This window comes from Myxine glutinosa, chromosome 5, assembly GCF_964187855.1.
Source record: "Myxine glutinosa chromosome 5, kmMyxGlut1.1, whole genome shotgun sequence".
Classification (NCBI taxonomy): domain Eukaryota; kingdom Metazoa; phylum Chordata; class Myxini; order Myxiniformes; family Myxinidae; genus Myxine; species Myxine glutinosa.
In genome coordinates, this window is record NC_136265.1 from 201438475 (window position 1) to 201459343 (window position 20869).

At 41.0% G+C, this 20869-nt stretch overlaps 1 protein-coding gene across 2 annotated transcripts in view; it reads right to left on the minus strand.

The window, feature by feature from the left end:
- LOC137426500 (uncharacterized) overlaps positions 1-20869 on the minus strand; it is a 115485-nt gene that overhangs the window by 20693 nt on the left and 73923 nt on the right. For both annotated transcript variants that reach the window (XR_010984325.2, XM_078779370.1), the window contains exon 2: positions 8664-8774. Coding sequence is in view for 1 of the 2 variants with exons in the window: in XM_078779370.1 (XP_078635496.1) it covers positions 8664-8691 (28 nt within the window). In the remaining variant the exon portion in view is untranslated. The remainder of the gene's footprint in view (positions 1-8663; positions 8775-20869) is intronic.

Sequence of the window (20869 nt, forward strand, 5' to 3'; positions counted from 1 at the left end):
AAATTCAAATCACACACGTGATGTTACTGGAGATGGGTTTCGGCCAATCGGGAACTCCAAAAAGGGCAAGATGTGGGGCTGACCCCACAAATATTAACGGGGAATTAACCGAGTGGTACTTACTACTCAATGCTGAAAACCGTTCACGAAACGATAATAATTAGTATCTGAATCGTTTGTAGGTCAGTAGTTGCAGGTCTGCATAACCGAGTGATATCTGAGGTAACTTGGACCAACTGCGGTGAACAAAGACGTTCAGAGTTCAAGGGTGAAGGTAAGGAAACCAAAGCTGGTTGGGGAATGCAATCTTTTTTGACAGTTCTGGGAGCCATGACAGGCTTGTGTTTAGGCCTTGCTCGCAGGCCTGGTCAGAACTGACGTCGACAGTGTAAAACCACAGGGCCGTGCGGTTATTGGTATTTCCATTTATAACAAGTAGAGACCTCCTGTTTGGGCCCAGATCTAACCACACTTTGTGGTGCTGACGGGATCTAAATGACATCAGTAAATGACGATGAGATTCGACGCGAAAACAATCCTTCGTGACAATATCAACACGGATAAGAATAATTATGTCGTCACAAAAATAGAGCACGCCACATAAAATGTTAATATGTTTGACCGTCACTTTAAAACTAAATAAATGGTCATTTTCCACGTGTGGGACAGGTGGCCTTAATAGTCACATCTTGGGATCTTTTTCAACTGTTCAAGTACGAGTCAAATACATATTACGTATGCAAAAAATATGGCACTTCACCCCCACCCGACACAACTATAATCGCCTCTCCCTCCCACCAATCATCACCCATACCCCCACCAATTACCCATCACTCCCGCCAATCATCCATCACTCACACCTATCATCCACTATCACTCCCACCTATCATGCACTATCACTCCCACCTATCATGCACTATCACTCCCACCTATCATGCACTATCACTCCCACCTATCATGCACTATCACTCCCACCTATCATGCACTATCACTCCCACCTATCATGCACTATAACTCCCACCTATCATGCACTATCACTCCCACCTATCATGCACTATCACTCCCACCTATCATGCACTATCACTCCCACCTATCATGCACTATCACTCCCACCTATCATGCACTATCACTCCCACCTATCATGCACTATCACTCCCACCTATCATGCACTATCACTCCCACCTATCATGCACCATCACTCGCACCTATCATCCACTATCACTCCTACCTATCATGCACCATCACTCACACCTATCATCCACTATCACTCCTACCTATCATCCACTATCACTCCTACCTATCATGCACCATCACTCGCACCTATCATCCACTATCACTCGCACCTATCATCCACTATCACTCCTACCTATCATGCACCATCACTCGCACCTATCATCCACTATCACTCCCACCTATCATGCACCATCACTCGCACCTATCATCCACGATCACTCCCACCTATCATCCACTATCACTCCCACCTATCATCCACCATCACTCCCACCTATCATGCACCATCACTCCCACCTATCATCCACTATCACTCCTACCTATCATGCACCATCACTCACACCTATCATGCACTATCACTCCCACCTATCATGCACCATCACTCCCACCTATCACTCCCACCTATCATGCACTATCACTCCCACCTATCATGCACTATCACTCCCACCTATCATGCACTATCACTCCCACCTATCATGCACCATCACTCCCACCTATCATCCACTATCACTCCTACCTATCATGCACCATCACTCACACCTATCATGCACTATCACTCCCACCTATCATGCACCATCACTCCCACCTATCACTCCCACCTATCATGCACCATCACTCCCACCTATCATCCACTATCACTCCTACCTATCATGCACCATCACTCACACCTATCATGCACTATCACTCCCACCTATCATGCACCGTCACTCCCACCTATCACTCCCACCTATCATGCACCATCACTCACACCTATCATCCACTATCACTCCTACCTATCATGCACCATCACTCACACCTATCATGCACCATCACTCCCACCTATCACTCCCACCTATCATGCACCATCACTCACACCTATCATCCACTATCACTCCTACCTATCATGCACCATCACTCACACCTATCATGCACCATCACTCCCATCTATCATCCACTATCACTCCCACCTATCATCCACTATCACTCCCACCTATCATGCACCATCACTCGCACCTATCATCCACTATCAATCCCACCTATCATCCACTATCACTCCCACCTATCATCCACTATCACTCCCACCTATCATCCACTATCACTCCCACCTATCATCCACTATCACTCCCACCTATCATCCACTATCACTCCCACCTATCATCCATTATCACTCCCACCTATCATCCACTATCACTCCCACCTATCATCCATTATCACTCCCACCTATCATCCACTATCACTCCCACCTATCATCCATTATCACTCCGACCTATCATCCACTATCACTCCCACCTATCATGCACCATCACTCCCACCTATCATCCACTATCACTCGCACCTATCATGCACTATCACTCGCACCTATCATGCACCATCACTCGCACCTATCATGCACCATCACTCGCACCTATCATCCATTATCACTCCCACCTATCATCCACTATCACTCCCACCTATCATGCACCATCACTCCCACCTATCATCCACTATCACTCGCACCTATCATCCACTATCACTCCCACCTCTCATCCACTATCACTCCCACCTATCATGCACCATCACTCGCACCTATCATCCACTATCACTCCCACCTATCATCCACTATCACTCGCACCTATCATCCACTATCACTCGCACCTATCATCCACTATCACTCGCACCTATCATCCACTATCACTCCCACCTATCATCCACTATCACTCCCACCTATCATGCACCATCACTCCCACCTATCATCCACTATCACTCGCACCTATCATCCACTATCACTCCCACCTCTCATCCACTATCACTCCCACCTATCATGCACCATCACTCGCACCTATCATCCACTATCACTCCCACCTATCATCCACTATCACTCGCACCTATCATCCACTATCACTCGCACCTATCATCCACTATCACTCCTACCTATCATGCACCATCACTCGCACCTATCATCCACTATCACTCCTACCTATCATGCACCATCACTCGCACCTATCATCCACTATCACTCCTACCTATCATGCACCATCACTCGCACCTATCATCCACTATCACTCCCACCTATCATCCACTATCACTCGCACCTATCATCCACTATCACTCCCACCTATCATCCACTATCACTCGCACCTATCATCCACTATCACTCGCACCTATCATCCACTATCACTCGCACCTATCATCCACTATCACTCGCACCTATCATCCACTATCACTCCCACCTATCATCCACTATCACTCCCACCTATCATCCACTATCACTCGCACCTATCATCCACTATCACTCCCACCTATCATCCACTATCACTCCCACCTATCATGCACCATCACTCGCACCTATCATCCACTATCACTCCCACCTATCATCCACTATCACTCCCACCTATCATCCACCATCACTCCCACCTATCATCCCACCCATTCCACCAATCACCACCAGCCATCCCCCCTCCAGTGGATGTTCAAGAATTTCTCCCTTTATTTCCTCCTTCCCCTCTTTTTCTCAATGTACCTCCTCTCAACCCTTACATACACATTATATTTAAATGGACCCAGAACTTTTCCAAATATCGATGCTAGTCCAACTTACAGCTAATTAAATGTATATTCATCGTGTATCACGCAGTCAGGTAAATCAAGTGTTCCTAATCTCCATGAACATGGTATACGTTCTCCATATTCCATGCCCGTCTCTGAATCACATCTCTGAATCCACTCCGCGCTCTATTCCACTTCATTCCTATTCTCTCGAAATAGGTACGCAGGATTAACTGTTCAGGTACCTACACGAGTGGTAGGTGCCATGACTCCTGTCCAGCAGATGGGAATACTAAAGGGTCACGTGATGTACAACATAGTTTATATGGATATTGTCTTATCAGGACATGTGATGGGCAGGCAGAGCACTCATAACCTGCATGTTGATTGACTTCTTCTTCTTCTTCTTCCTCTTCTCCATCTTCTTTTTGCTATACCCTCAATCCATTTTCCCAACAATTAGGGATTGCCTACTTGAATCCTCCTCTTCGTCTTCTTCTTCTTCTTGCTGGACCCTCAATCCCAATTCCCAACAATTAGGGATTGCCAACTTGAATCCTCCTCTTCGTCTTCTTCTTCTTCTTGCTATAGCCTCAATCCCAATTCCCAACAATTAGGGATTGCCTACTTGAATCCTCCCCCTTCGTCTTCTTCTACTTCTTGCTATACCCTCAATCCCAATTCCCAACAATTAGGGATTGCCTACTTGAATCCTCCCCTTCGTCTTCTTCTTCTTCTTGCTATAGCCTCAATCCCAATTCCCAACAATTAGGGATTGCCTACTTGAATCCTCCCCCTTCGTCTTCTTCTACTTCTTGCTATACCCTCAATCCAAATTCCCAACAATTAGGGATTGTCTACTTGAATCCTCCTCTTCGTCTTCTTCTTCTTCTTGCTATACCCTCAATCCCAATTCCCAACAATTAGGGATTGCCTACTTGAATCCTCCTCTTCGTCTTCTTCTTCTTCTTGCTATAGCCTCAATCCAAATTCCCAACAATTAGGGATTGCCTACTTGAATCCTCCTCTTCGTCTTCTTCTTCTTCTTGCTATAGCCTCAATCCAAATTCCCAACAATTAGGGATTGCCTACTTGAATCCTCCTCTTCGTCTTCTTCTTCCTCTTGCTATAGCCTCAATCCCAATTCCCAACAATTAGGGATTGCCTACTTTAATCCTCCCCTTCGTCTTCTTCTTCTTCTTGCTATACCCTCAATCCCAATTCCCAACAATTAGGGATTGCCTACTTGAAACCTCCCCCTTCGTCTTCTTCTTCTTCTTGCTATACCCTCAATCCCAATTCCCAACAATTAGGGATTGCCTACTTTAATCCTCCCCTTCGTCTTCTTCTTCTTCTTGCTATACCCTCAATCCCAATTCCCAACAATTAGGGATTGCCTACTTGAATCCTCCTCTTCGTCTTCTTCTTCTTCTTGCTATAGCCTCAATCCCAATTCCCAACAATTAGGGATTGCCTACTTTAATCCTCCCCTTCGTCTTCTTCTTCTTGCTATACCCTCAATCCCAATTCCCAACAATTAGGGATTGCCTACTTGAATCCTCCCCCTTCGTCTTCTTCTTCTTCTTGCTATACCCTCAATCCCAATTCCCAACAATTAGGGATTGCCTACTTTAATCCTCCCCTTCGTCTTCTTCTTCTTCTTGCTTTACCCTCAATCCCAATTCCCAACAATTAGGGATTGCCTACTTGAATCCTCCTCTTCGTCTTCTTCTTCTTCTTGCTATACCCTCAATCCAAATTCCCAACAATTAGGGATTGCCTACTTGAATCCTCCGCTTCGTCTTCTTCTTCTTCTTGCTATACCCTCAATCCCAATTCCCAACAATTAGGGATTGCCTACTTGAATCCTCCCCTTCGTCTTCTTCTTCTTCTTGCTATAGCCTCAATCCCAATTCCCAACAATTAGGGATTGTCTACTTGAATCCTCCTCTTCGTCTTCTTCTTCTTCTTGCTATAGCCTCAATCCCAATTCCCAACAATTAGGGATTGCCTACTTTAATCCTCCCCTTCGTCTTCTTCTTCTTCTTGCTTTACCCTCAATCCCAATTCCCAACAATTAGGGATTGCCTACTTGAATCCTCCCCCTTCGTCTTCTTCTTCTTCTTGCTATACCCTCAATCCCAATTCCCAACAATTAGGGATTGCCTACTTGAATCCTCCACTTCGTCTTCTTCTTCTTCTTGCTATACCCTCAATCCAAATTCCCAACAATTAGGGATTGCCTACTTGAATCCTCCGCTTCGTCTTCTTCTTCTTCTTGCTATACCCTCAATCCCAATTCCCAACAATTAGGGATTGCCTACTTGAATCCTCCCCTTTCGTCTTCTTCTTCTTCTTGCTATAGCCTCAATCCCAATTCCCAACAATTAGGGATTGCCTCCTTGAATCCTCCCCTTCGTCTTCTTCTTCTTCTTGCTATGGCCTCAATCGAAATTCCCAATAATTAGGGATTGCCTACTTGAATCCTCCCCTTCGTCTTCTTCTTCTTCTTGCTATAGCCTCAATCCAAATTCCCAACAATTAGGGATTGCCTACTTGAATCCTCCTCTTCGTCTTCTTCTTCTTCTTGCTATAGCCTCAATCCAAATTCCCAACAATTAGGGATTGCCTCCTTGAATCCTCCGCTTCGTCTTCTTCTTCTTCTTGCTATAGCCTCAATCCAAATTCCCAACAATTAGGGATTGCCTACTTGAATCCTCCCCTTCGTCTTCTTCTTCTTCTTGCTATAGCCTCAATCCAAATTCCCAACAATTAGGGATTGCCTACTTGAATCCTCCCCTTCGTCTTCTTCTTCTTCTTGCTATAGCCTCAATCCAAATTCCCAACAATTAGGGATTGCCTACTTGAATCCTCCGCTTCGTCTTCTTCTTCTTCTTGCTATACCCTCAATCCCAATTCCCAACAATTAGGGATTGCCTACTTGAATCCTCCCCTTTCGTCTTCTTCTTCTTCTTGCTATAGCCTCAATCCCAATTCCCAACAATTAGGGATTGCCTCCTTGAATCCTCCCCTGCGTCTTCTTCTTCTTCTTGCTATAGCCTCAATCGAAATTCCCAATAATTAGGGATTGCCTACTTTAATCTGCCTTCTCCATTCTCTTCTGTCTTCAGAAACGTATTCGTCAAATCCCTTTCCAATAGGCCTACATCTGTCCACCGTAATATCTTCCTCTTCTTCTCTTCCCTCAAATCGGCTCACTTTCTTCATTGGTTCAAAACTTAGTTGATGAGTTGATTAAGTGACGAGAACAAGGCAAACTTGTTTGCTTCAGGCCCAGATCCAGATCTGGCCTATCAGTGGGATACAAAATTTGAACTGTTCACCTGGTGGAGGTAGGCTCTCGACCGAGTGGTGTTCTCGTTATCCATGCTGCCTTCACTCTCTCCCTAACTTCTGCTTCGCAGATTCTCTCTTCCTGTAGTGCTGAGCACGTTGACTTACTTTGGTTATTCTAAGCTGATTACAGTCCATACTGTAAGTACACATTCAGTTTTGATCTTGTCCTGTTTCCAGGAACTTTATCTACAACATATATTCAATATATATATATATATAGAGAGATATGTATATATATATATATATATACATATAAATTAATAAATGAGGGTAGGGGGTTAAATTGACTAAAATAAAACTGAGAAAAGGAAGATAAAGGAGGAATTTCCACAAATCCACAAATTTGCTGATGACTCCACTCTCTGCCGCTCCATTCCTCTTTCCTCAGATCGGCAGTCTGCAGCCTCCTCACTCTCTGAAGACCTGGACAAAATCACAGACTGGTCAAACAAGTGGAACATGTCTTTCAATCCTGCCAAATCTCACTCTCTTACTATGCCTCTCCGAAAAGATCGACTGGACAACCCTCCCATCTACTTTCTCAACAATCCTCTCCAAGAAGTTCTGTCACTCAAGCTTTTGGGTCTCACTATCTGCCATGATCTTTCTTGGGAAAACCACATTTCCAAGCTGGCCTCCAAAGCCAGTCGCCGACTGGGCATCCTCCGTCGTGCGAAGTCCTTCCTCGGCACACCTGAGCTCCTCACCACATACAAGGCTTTCATCCGCAGCTCAATGGAATACTGTTCTCCCCTATGGGCTGGTGCTCCTGCCTCACACCTGGCTCGGCTTCACGCTGTTGAATCCAAAGCTTTCAAAATCATTGGAATCTCCCGCGATGAAGCTATCTCTGAGGGCCTTTCACTCACTCACCGCAGGCAGGTAGGTGGTCTTTCTGTCTTCTACCGACTCCTCTCCGGCCTTGCTCCCCCAGCTCTCTCTGTGCTCTGTCCCCCAAATATTCCTACAGGTCGCACAAGATCTGCCAGCAACCCTCTGATGGTTAAACTGCCGAAATCTCGGCTCTCTGCTCACCTTCACTCTTTCATTCCTCTTTTCTCCCGCCTGTGGAACAAACTCCCACACTCCCTTCAATCCCTCTCCTCCCTCCAGGTCTTTAAAACAGCTGTTCACCACCATCTCTTATCTTCCCCCATCCATAACCTTGATCTTTTCTACCCCCACTAATTCACCCCAGATCCACCTTGTTTGAAATTCCAACTTATTTCCTGGAAATCCTGGCAGTGTCCATATGTTTATACCTCTCCCACCCCCCCCCCCCTTCACATGCCTCCCCCCCTTCACATGCCTCCCCCCCTTCACATGCCTCCCCCCCAAAGCCCTCTCCCTCCCACAGATCTCTCGATGTCTCCATGTCTCTCGGTCCCTGCTCTCAAATGTTGTGTTTGTGTCCTTCCCCCTCTCTCCCCATCTTGTCTACCGCTCCCGATGTTATTTGTTTTATGTGTCTGTTTGTCTTTCTGTGTGATTAATGTTCGCTCTTTCACGAGCCTCGATCTTGTATACAAAAAAAAAAAAAAAAAAAAAAAAACATAACATGGACCACCTACCCAAAAAGTGCAGGTGTACATGATTCATGGTCACATGGATTTGCAGAAGTGTTATATTCACAGCACTCCTGGACAGCCCTGTTTCAGCCCTGTTTCAGCCCTGTTTCAGCCCTGTTTCAAAGATGAGGGAGAGGAGGAAGCTTAGGGATGACGAATGGGGAAAAAAGCGGAAGGACATTGGGAGGTCATGAAGGTATTAACACAGAAATAAAGGGGACAACATGGAAATTTTAAATTCTGTCATTTGTCACACACTTTAACGTCTACTGCATATTATTATTATTATTATTATTAGTAGTAGTATTATTATTATTATTATTATTATTATTATTAGTAGTAGTAGTAGTAGTATTATTATTATTATTATTATTATCATTATTATTAGTAGTAGTAGTAGTATTATTATTATTATTATTATTATTAGTAGTAGTAGTAGTATTATTATTATTATTATTATTATTATTATTAGTAGTAGTAGTAGTAGTAGTATTATTATTATTATTATTATTATTATTATTAAGGCTTCCAAAAACAAAGTTTTTGGAAGACATTATTGTTCTGATTCTTTATTATTATTATTATTATTAGTAGTAGTAGTAGTAGTATTATTATTATTATTATTATTATTAGTAGTAGTATTATTATTATTATTATTATTATTATTATTAAGGCTTGTTTTTGGAAGACATTATTGTTCTGATTCTTTATTATTATTATTATTATTATTATTATTATTATTATTAGTAGTAGTAGTAGTATTATTATTATTATTATTATTAGTAGTAGTATTATTATTATTATTATCATTATTATTATTATTAGTAGTAGTAGTAGTAGTATTATTATTATTATTAGTAGTAGTAGTAGTAGTAGTAGTAGTATTATTATTATTATTATTATTATTATTAGTAGTAGTACTAGTAGTAGTAGTATTATTAATATTATTATTATTATTATTAGTAGTAGTAGTATTATTATTATTATTATTATTATTATTAAGGCTTCCAAAAACAAAGTTTTTGGAAGACATTATTGTTCTGATTCTTTATTATTATTATTATTATTATTAGTAGTAGTAGTAGTAGTAGTAGTAGTATTATTATTATTATTATTATTATTATTATTAGTAGTAGTAGTAGTAGTAGTAGTATTATTATTATTATTATTATTATTATTAAGGCTTCCAAAAACAAAGTTTTTGGAAGACTATTGTTCTGATTCTTTATTATTATTATTGTTATTTTGTTTTCCGCCAGATTTTGTGACTAGGGTTTCTTAAAGACGGTAAGACTGGTGATGCTGAAACTTTGCACACCTGTCAGACATGTGTAGAAGGTGTGCACTGAGGTTCGAGCTTTTTGATTGGCCGTCCATTTTGGGCACCATCTTGGATTTTCCAGAAAAAAATAAAAAATATTCTCCAATACCACTGAACGGATCGATGTGAAATGTTACACATATGATCTATATGATCTACGTCCCATGAGGATATAAGTTTGCAAAAAAGTCACCGGTCACGTGGTTTGGCGGCCATATTGGATTTTTTATTTTAAAAATCTACTTCTCCGAAACTGCTTTTCCAATCGATATGAAACTTGAAATATATGTTTACATACCAATGGGGGGGAAATATTTGCAAACTATGACATCATCAGTCATGTGGTTTGGCTGCCATCTTGAATTTAAGGAAATAATTAACTAATCTTTTCTGGAGAACCGCTTAACGGATCAATGCGAAATGCCATACATATGATCAAGTACTGATGGCAGAAAAATATTTCTAAACTGTGATGTCATCGGTCACATGGTGTGGTGGATTCACTTGGTCATTTGGATTGCCAAGGGTCACTTGGATTTAAGGAAAAAATATTTGAAAATCTATATATTCACAACAGCTCAACGGATCAATTCGAAACTTCATACGTATGATTGACTACACATGAGGAGTTTTTTTTTGCAAGCTATGACATCATTAGTCACATGCTATGGTGGCCATTTTGGATTTAAGGAAAATCTTTAAACATCTGTTTCTCCAGAACTGCTGAAAGGATCAATGCAAAACTTCATACACATGATGAACTCACCATGAGGATTTTTTCCTGAATGACATATCAAACGGAATTCTTTATTTCAGACATACTGCAGACTAAAATTGTGATATCTATCTATAATTCCAGTAATCTCTGTGTGTGTGTATGCGACCGCTGTTTCTCGACAACTACCGGTCCGATATACTTTAAACTTGCCAGGTATATTGCTGGGGACCCGAGGATGTGCCTTTTCAAGGTTTCATATTAATCGGACAATTACTTACCGAGCTATGTCCAAAAAACGATTCAACCAATCAGAGAGCAGCGAGCTATCGCGTGTGCCGAACGTGGCGAACACACTCTGCCTCGGACGGCACATTTGAGAGCGTATTCATTTATTTCACGTTGGCAAACTATGTTGCCGCTATGTTGGCGTTAAACTATGTTTTAAAACTAATTAAAACCATTTCATGTAAATAGAGGGGGGGGATTGTCACTGTACTCGCAAGCCGTTCGCCGTTCGCTTTGGCGTTGCGAATGGACCAAAACATTTCATGAACCAAACCATTTCATGTAAAGCGTTCGCCGTTCGCTTTGGCGTTGCGAATGGACCAAAACATTTCATGAACCAAACCATTTCATGTAAATAGAGGGGGGGGGGGATATAATTTTAGATATATATATAGTATGGGCATGCCCTAGTTCTTACAATGTCAAACATGGAAGCCGTCATCAATGCTTGCAGTTTTGCTCACAGTTCTAGTTATTACTATTATTAACACATGTCGTTCATATTCATGCATACAATACAAGTGTCGTTATTATAATATTTATTTTTTATTAATTTGATAGTCTATATTTGTGGTATTTGTTTGTAGTCTATGATTGAGGAACACCTTAATTTCAATTTAATTTTATGTTTTGAACACTGCACATTAGAACATGAATCGGAACATGAATCAAACACAAACCTGCAGTTTAGCATTACTTTGGCTCTGAATTTGGAAAATTGCACGAAATCTCGTCCCGATCGCGCATGCGTAGAGAAGAGTAACGTAATTGATGTTGTCTGTCTGGCAGTCAAGCAAAATTGAAAATCATTCCACATATGAAGCTTACTGTTTTTAGGGATGTCATAAAGGACACAAACAATACGCATGAAGAACTGTTGGTGGTTCGTGTGCAGTCTGTGGCCGCTGGTATATATTTGCAAATATTTTGCAAAATTTGCAAATATATATATTCTGGGGGTGCAGCCGCTGATGCAATTCCTCTCCATAACCAGTCATCTGGTACTTATTTTCCGACCTCGGAAGGATGACAGCCTGAGTCAACCCACCTGGTGTTAATTCAATGGCATGACAGAGGCCCAAACTCAGGATCCTAAGATCTCAAGACCATCAAGACTCAGGATCTCAAGACATTGTAAGAATATCACAATTTTAGTCTGCAGCCAACTTAATGTTAAGCCATGACCAGGCTTATGAAGAACTAATTTAACGTGTTAAATAAGGTGGTGTAAAAGGCGCTGCTTCAACGGCGGTAAACTTCCGAATTATTTTTTTTTTTGCAGCCTTTAAACCCTTTATTTTATTGAAATTTAATTATATACTTGAACACTGTAGAACACAAATTGCCTTGTTGGCCAAACAAATTGCCAAAATATTACGCCATTTTACGTGCTCTCGACCGTTCAAATTTGCGCGCTCTCAGTTGGGGAAGGGAATATCAAGGTTCTGACAAAATGGCGGCTTGTGGGAAATACAGATTGTGCTCAAAAACGCAATAAGCAAAAGTTTAAAAGGGATCGGGTGTTCTATGAACTCGAAGTTGTATTTTTTGTTGTTTGTTGTGAGCGATCATCATCGTTGGCGATGTTGTTACCAATAACTACGAGTGTATTACAGCTTAGCTAGCTAGTAAGGTCCCACACATGCTTGCCTCCAGCCGCTGCAGCTACAGTCGAGTGCACGACCAGGCTGTTTTTAGAATTTTGTTGACTGGCAGTTTACGCAACTCCTCCCATTGCATCCTGCATGCGGAACACGTGCAAGTTACTGAGGCTGCTTGGGCAATGCGGTGTGGGAAGGGGGGTAGGCGAGGGGGGCGGAAATAGTGTTTACAGACATCAGGCAGGAGGGGAATAAAAAGGGGAAGGAGAGGACGTGTGCATGGAAGTTCACAATCACAAAACCTCCAGGTCTGCCAAAAGAGGGCAAATCCTCAATTTCAAGAATCTTTTCAACAGAGTGATTACTTTCATTATAAAAAATAGATCCGCTCATAATACACATCATGACGGTTAATTGCTGGCACAATGAAATGGGCTTGATATACACTTTAAAAATGATTATTGCAATTGGTTTGAAAAAAAAAAAAAGTAACGGTTTTTCAAATAAACTCCAAAGCCTGATCTGCAAAAGTCCACAAACATTCTCGCATTTTGTTCGTCAAGCAAGTTTCATGGTGTAAGTATAAATAAATAATTGTTTTTACATAATAAATAATTTTTGTTAAATTAAAAAATGTAAAAATTAATATTTTTGTTAAAATTGTTATATATATATATGAATAAAAGCTAAAAATAAATAAAAGAAACAATTGTTTTTGTGTAAAATGTGTTAAAAAATTTTAAGCAAAAAAACAATTGCATGTCAAAAGGTCAATGATATGCATTCCAATTTTTTTTTTTGTCCAAAAATTTTTTCCCAACATTTCCAACAAAAAACAATTGTTTTGTTTCATTTATTTATAATTTATTTATTTATATATATATATGAATAAAAGCTAAAAATAAATAAAAGAAACAATTGTTTTTGTGTAAAATGTGTTAAAAAATTTTAAGCAAAAAAACAATTGCATGTCAAAAGGTCAATGATATGCATTCCAATTGTTTTTTTTGTCCAAAAATTTTTTCCCAACATTTCCAACAAAAAACAATTGTTTTGTTTCATTTATTTATAATTTATTTATTTATATATATATATATATATATCAATTTAAATAAATTAATAAACACACCACGGGCAGGCACACGTTATTCACAAACACTTTGGGGACTTTCCTGATGCACCGTCTTGCACAAGAGTGGCGTGTGTGGTTCACCGCAAAGCTCTGGAAAAGGAACTTTGTGTGCCCGAGTCAAAATTTTCCTAAAAACATTTTATGAAAACTTGTATTCATTGTTTGGGAATCACGTATTGGAGCTGTGAAGATGGATATCAATATGTAATGGGCTCGCAAGTTGACTGCATATATGGAAGTTGAAATAGAGTGTGCTAGATGGGACTACACAGGTCTAGGACTACACAGGTCTCGGACTACACAGGTCTAGGACTACACAGGTCTAGGACTACACAGGTCTAGGACTACACAGGTCTAGGACTACACAGGTCTAGGACTACACAGGTCTAGGACTCCAGTGAAGGCATTTTCAGTCTGTGATGAAGATTTTTTTTAACATGTGGAAGGGGTTGTACACATGCAGTGTCACATGTGCAATGAAGGGCAAGAGGAGGAATCGGTGTATAGTTATGAATTTCAAGGACATTAAGGGAAGGATATTTTAAAGTCAAATGTTAACATGTGGGATTTGAACATGGGACCATCATCATAAACCAGGTGCATTTATTCATTTTGATTAGTTAATTAATAAAAGTTATTTATTAGGCTATTTTTTTTTTTTTTACCTTATTTCAGAAATACTGCATAGGACTGGCAACATGGCCTAGCCCAAGAGGTACGCACACTCACCTGGGTTCGGATCCTGACCCAGCTATAAATTGTCATCCTGGTGTTTCACAGGATGTTAAAGGCCCCACAGTGTCCTTCATGAAGAGTAGGCCAGCTATCGCTGGCACCATGAACAAATTTCCAATTCCCTCTCTTACTACTGTTGGGAAGGCAATGGCAAACCACCCAGTATACCAGCAGAAGGTCAAGCAGTCTTACCTGACATATCAAGATTCTTCCCCATCCTTCTCATGCTTCCCCCCTTGAAAACCTGTGTTTCTTATGGTAGAGTTCTCGGCCCAATCTTTTTTCTTATTTGCGTTAATGACCTTCCTATCTGATTGTACCCTTTTGTTGATGACAATTTTGTGTCATGTAATTTATTGTCATTGTAATTCAACCTGCAACAAATCTGTTTTATGACCACCAGAAGAAAAGAGTTTGTTCTACCACAAGGAGCATTTCCTTCAACCAGACGAGTGTGTTGTTCTCAGAGTTTATCTCAGGAAGGATTGCATGTCAAAATCCCCGAATCTTCTTTGGCCAAGCACTTACAAAACTCCAGTTGCTGAAGCTTCTTGACCTGCCCATCAGCTGACGTGGCTTGTACCTGGGAAGATCAAATTTCAAGGATGGCCACGAGAGGCAGATATACGACCTTGACATCATCCACAGGGTCAAGTTGCTCCTTGTTACCCTAGCAGGGTCAGGTTGGAGAGGGTATTTACATTTGGGTCTGTTTGTTTGTTTGTTACTTGGCAAAATATACACAGTCATGTGAAAAAGTAAGTACACCACATGTAAAGTTTTGACTTTTTCAACATATTTCAACATAGTTATTTGATCTTCATTTCAACAATATTGACAGATAAAGGTGATATAATATAACAAATATCATGAAACATTTACATTTTGTAGTCCATTGTATAATTTAAATAAACATAAATGCAAATTTCGCATGTGGAAAAAGTAAGTACACCCTTGGCTCTAATAGGTGGTATTGCCCCCTTTGGCAGAACCAACCTCAAGTAGGCGTTTCTTATAACTGTCTACCAGTCTCGGACATCGACGAGGAGAAATTTTTGCCCACTCCTCCATGCAGAATTCTTTCAGCTGTGCGATGTTTGAGGAGTTTCTTGCATGTGCAGCTCGTTTCAAATCCCCCCACAACATCTCGATGGGATTTAGATCCGGGCTTTGACTTGGCCATTCCAGAACCCTCCATTTCTTTCTTTTCAGCCATTCCTTGGTGGATTTACTGGTATGTTTAGGGTCATTGTTATGTTGCAACGTCCACCTTCGGTTGAGCTTCAACTTACCGACAGATGGCCTCACATTATCCTCAAGCACCCTCTGGTACAATGAAGAATTCATAGTGGATTCTATGATGGTGAGCTGCCGAGGCCCTGATGCAGCAACGCTGCCCCAAACCACAATATTTCCACCACCATGCTTTACAGTTGGTATCAGGTTCTTGTGGTCAAATGCTGTCTTTGGTTTTCGCCAAACTTGTCTTCTGGTACTGTGGCCAAATAGCTCTACCTTTGACTCATCTGTCCAGAGCACATTGTTCCAGAAGTGCTGGTCTTTGCCTAGGTGTTCATTGGCAAACTTTAGTCTTGCCCTGATGTTCTTTCTGGACAGCAAAGGTTTCCTCCTGGCACACCTCCCATGTAGATCAAATTTGTGCAGCCTCTTTCTAATGGTAGACTTGTGCACTTTGACATCAACGGTGGCAAGAGCTACCTGTAGGTCCCGTGATGACATTCTGGGGTTCTTCGAGACTTCTTTCAGCATATTGCAGTCTGCTCTCGGGCTGAACTTGCTGGGCCGGCCTGGCCTGAACAAGTTGGCAGTTGTTTGGAATCTTCTCCCCTTGTGGATGATCTTCCAGACAGTCGAATGATTGATTTCAAATTGTTTGGAGATCTTTTTAAGTCCCTTCCCAGACTCGTAGGCATCTATAACCTTCTTTCTGAAGGCCTCAGAGAGCTCTTTTGATCTAGGCATGGTGACGCCGCACACTTCAACAACAAAGAGCAAACCAAACTAAATGTCTGAGGTTTAAATAAGACAGGTTCCTCCAAGATCCTCTCTAACGATGTTCTAATCATTTGCACCTGAGCTGGTGCACCTGATTCTAATTTTAGGAATTTGAAGTAGTGATAAATGTGGGGGTGTACTTACTTTTTCCACATGCGAAATTTGCATTTATTTTTATTCAAATTATACAATGGACTACAAAATGTAAATGTTTCATGATATTTGTTATATTATATCACCTTTATCTATCAATATTGTTGAAATGAAGATCAAATAGCTGCAAGTTGAAATATGTTGAAAAAGTCAAAACTTTACATCGGGTGTACTTACTTTTTCACGTGACTGTATACCGTATATATTTTTTGCAGGTATGTTGATCACTCCGGTTTGTGTGTTTTTTTGTGTGTTTGTCTGTCCGCTCACTTATACTTGCCTACAGGTCACAATTTTAAACCGATCTTTATGAAACCTCACCAAATGGTCGAGTTTGTGGTCCGACAAAATCCTATATATTTTTGAGGTCAAAAGGTCAAACGGTCAACATAGGCCAAAGGTCAACCACGGCTAACTTAATTCAACCACCTACTATTTTTGAGATCAGCGTAGGCCAAAAGGTCAACATAGGCCACAGGACAACCACTTTTTTTTAAATTTCTAAAATGTAAAATTTTCATCCGATTGACTTGAAATTTGAAAAGGATTTTCATATCAGGTTAGTGAAACCAACCACCAACTATTTTTGAGGTCAACATAGGCCAAAAGGTCAACATCGACCAAATTTCTAAAATTGTCAATTTTCATCCGATTAACTTCAACTTTAAAGACGATTTACATATCAAGTCACTGAATTCAACCACTTATTATTTTTGAGGTCAAAAGGATGCTCTACTGAGTGCCATTCTACTTTGTTCTGTTTTGCCAAGTGTCACTCTTTGAGTGATTTTTCATGTTTGTTTGTTTGTCTGTTTGTCTGTCTGTTTGTCCGCACAGAATAAATATGATTTTTTTCGGCAACCATTGGTCCGATTGACAGGAAATTTCCACCATAGGTGCAACTCCACTTGTATAATTTTTTATGATAATTATGACGTCATAGGTCACGTGGTAAAGAGGGTAAATTGTAAAGAACTCTCCATGTTGAATAAAATAGGTTAATGATGATGTCATAGGTGCCTCCATTATGACGTCATAATTCAACAAGTAAAAAACTTCATCCGATCAATATGAAATTTCTTGAGCGTCATCTAGGGATAAATCCTGGAGGGGGGGAAAAAAATGACGTCATAGGTCACGTGGTATGGTCGCCATCTTGGAAAAACCGAAAAACTTTGCACCTCTATATCTCCAAAAGCGCCGCATAGAAAAAATTGAGACGGCTCATTGGAAAGAACTCTCCATGGGAAATAAAATATATTAATGATGATGTCCTAGGTGCCTCCATTATAACCACCTTTAGAGGCCATTTTTCCCCGCAAGCGGGGGTTGGCCTTTTTCGGGGACCGTGGTTGTTGTTGTTTTTTGGTCCCCTTTTTGAAGCAATGTTTTACGGCCGGATGCCCTTCCTGACGCCAACCCTTTTTGTCGCCTCCATTATGACGTCATAATTCGACAAGTACAAAACTTCATCCGATCAAGATGAAATTTATTGAGCGTCATCTTGGGATAAATTGGTGGAAAAAATAATAATAATGATGGCGTCATCGGTCACGTGGTTCGGCCGCCATATTTGTTTTTAACACCAAAGCCTTTTTAAAAACCACTGAAAACACATCCTGGCGAGGGTCTGAAATCTCTGATTGCTCTTTCTTGTTCCTTCTGAACTAATCACAACACGATGCATTCGTCAGGAGCTCTATATCATATGTCTCCTACTTTGTATCTGAGTCCACACCTCCTACCTGGTACTTCTTGAAGGCAGTAGAGCTAAAAGACTGAGGATCATCAGTATGTTTGGTGCTCAGGGCTCAACCTGAAGACAGACTCTTATGGAGCCTTCGTCCCGATATGCACCTGGATATTATGTCCGATCCGACATACCGTACTCTGTTACAGAGCGTTGGTTTTGCTGAAGCGGTGTATTGGCAGAGGTCATTCTGGACGGTTTGCCATCCCTCTCCCAGCAGTAGATAGGGCAGGAATTTGTAATTTGGTCAGGGTACCACTGATAACTTGCCTACCTTCATTAAAGACACTGTGAGATCTTTAACGTTCACCAAGTAATGTCGCCAGATGGGACGCCCAGTTTAACATCCATCCGAGGGACAGCACACACATTGATGAATCAGCCTACATGTGAAACACCAGGTTGACAGTTTGTAGCTGGGTTGGGATTTGAATCCAGTTTGACTGCTTCGATGCGAGTGTCCGTACCACTCGGCCATCCTACCAGCCCGTATCTATTCCATAAAATAGATGTTTGTCTGTCTGTCTGTCTGTCTATGTCACCATTTTTCTGAGAAATGGTTGAACCGATCTTCGCCAATCATTCAGACGTTCATCAGTGAGTGCCAGGGAGTAGTTTAGGCAAAAATAGAAATGTTTGGCAAAAGTAAAAGTTGGAATTTTTTGGATTTATGTTTTTTAATCCATCTCTAATGCCTAAGCCTTTGTCGCTGCGTGAAAGGTAATATTAAATGACCTCCGACCCCATTCCTTAGTGGGTGTAGGGATGTGATTGAGGCCCCCAACAAAAAAAAATGGGAAAAAAGCAAAATTGGAAAAAAAACACTTTCTACTCATCCTCCTTTTTCTTCCTCCACCTTTACTTTGGAGGTTTTGTCCTTTCTATTTTTCTTCTCCTTCTCCATATTTCATCTTCTTCTTCTTGATCTTCCATTTCGATTTTCCCTCACCTTCCCCCCATCATTTTTGACGTCCTTATTATGATATGCAAGGAGAGACTAGCGCCGACTTCTTGTTTACACGTACACATATTGTTTATAAAGTCAATACCTCCACGTGAGTGCAATATATTTTATTGTGATATATATTGTCCAATTTGTATGTCCTTCGGCACTGGTGTTGCTCATACATATTCTCGTTTTTTTTATATTCTCGCATACTTTTGATCTCATCTCCATTGTTTGTATTCATGGTGGTACTCATAACATTAACGTTTGATTGGATTTCGTTCTATTTGTTTTTTGTTGCAAATGTGCAGTAAATGATTGTATAATTGTAAGAAATAAATTATTTTTTATTTCACTGGAAAATGTTTTATTTTTTTATTTTTTTGGAAAAGAAAATTTGATTCTTCTTCAAAATGCCATCAGGATTAGAACAGCAACGGGCAATGTCAGGTACCCATGTGTGTGTTTGTGTGTGTGACCCACTCCCCCATGTGTGTGTGTGTGTGTGTGTGTGACTCACTCCCCCATGTGTGTGTGTGTGACCCACTTCCGTGGACGTGGATCGACGCCGCGGTGTTTTACGCCGAGCACTTCGAGGCCGTCAAGGACATTGTGGACCAGCTGAACGATGACGACGCGATGGCAATCCGGAGTGTCAAGGACCTGTTCAGAAAGGCGGACATCAAGCTCAGTTTGGTCTTCTTAAATGCCCACGTGTCGTTCATCCCGAAGATCCTTAAGCAGCTGGAGGAGGCCGGCATGGAGCTGGCCAAGGCCTTCCAGCTCCTTGATCAGGCCAAGGAGGAGCTCGAAAAGATCCGAGGCTGCCGTAAGGAGATCCTGCTCACCAAGTTCAAGGCGGTGCTGCAGCGCAATCCCGACATTGGTGTGCTGAGGACAGTGGCTTTGATCCTGGATGGAGATCAGCACGGATCTGAGGTTGGTGTGCCGGCTGGAGTCAAGCTTGCCGACATCCCCCTCTTGAGGTACTGCCCCATCGTCAGCGTCGACGTGGAAAGGTCCTTCTCCGTCTACAGAAACGTCCTCACCGACCGCCGACACCGCCTCACCAAGGAGAACATTACCAAGATAATGATTTCAAACACCTACTTTAACCGTTCCTAAAAGGGTCTTGTCAATTTCTTCTAGTCCTCTACTTATCAAACAATGCGGTTGCAATAAAGGTACCTGAACATCATTTTTTTACCTGTTTACTAGCCCAGAGTGCTTAATGTTGTGCAGGAAAAAGCTTACCATTTTTTGTTCTTTTTTTGACTGATTTCTGAAAAACTTGGTAATAATAAAAAATGAATAAAACGGGGGAAAAAAATATTTCGGGATTTTTTCACATAAAAAAAAAAAAATTCCGCTTTTCAAAACATAAAAGGCCTATTTTCTTAACATAAAAATCCGTAGTCTAGTGATAAGGAAGAATCGATTTTGGTGAAGATCTAAGTATGGATTCGGATATGAGAATTATTTAATTTTTTCAGTGATTCTTCACCATTGGGAGATAGGGCCAAAAACGATACATAGAAAGATATCTCAAAAC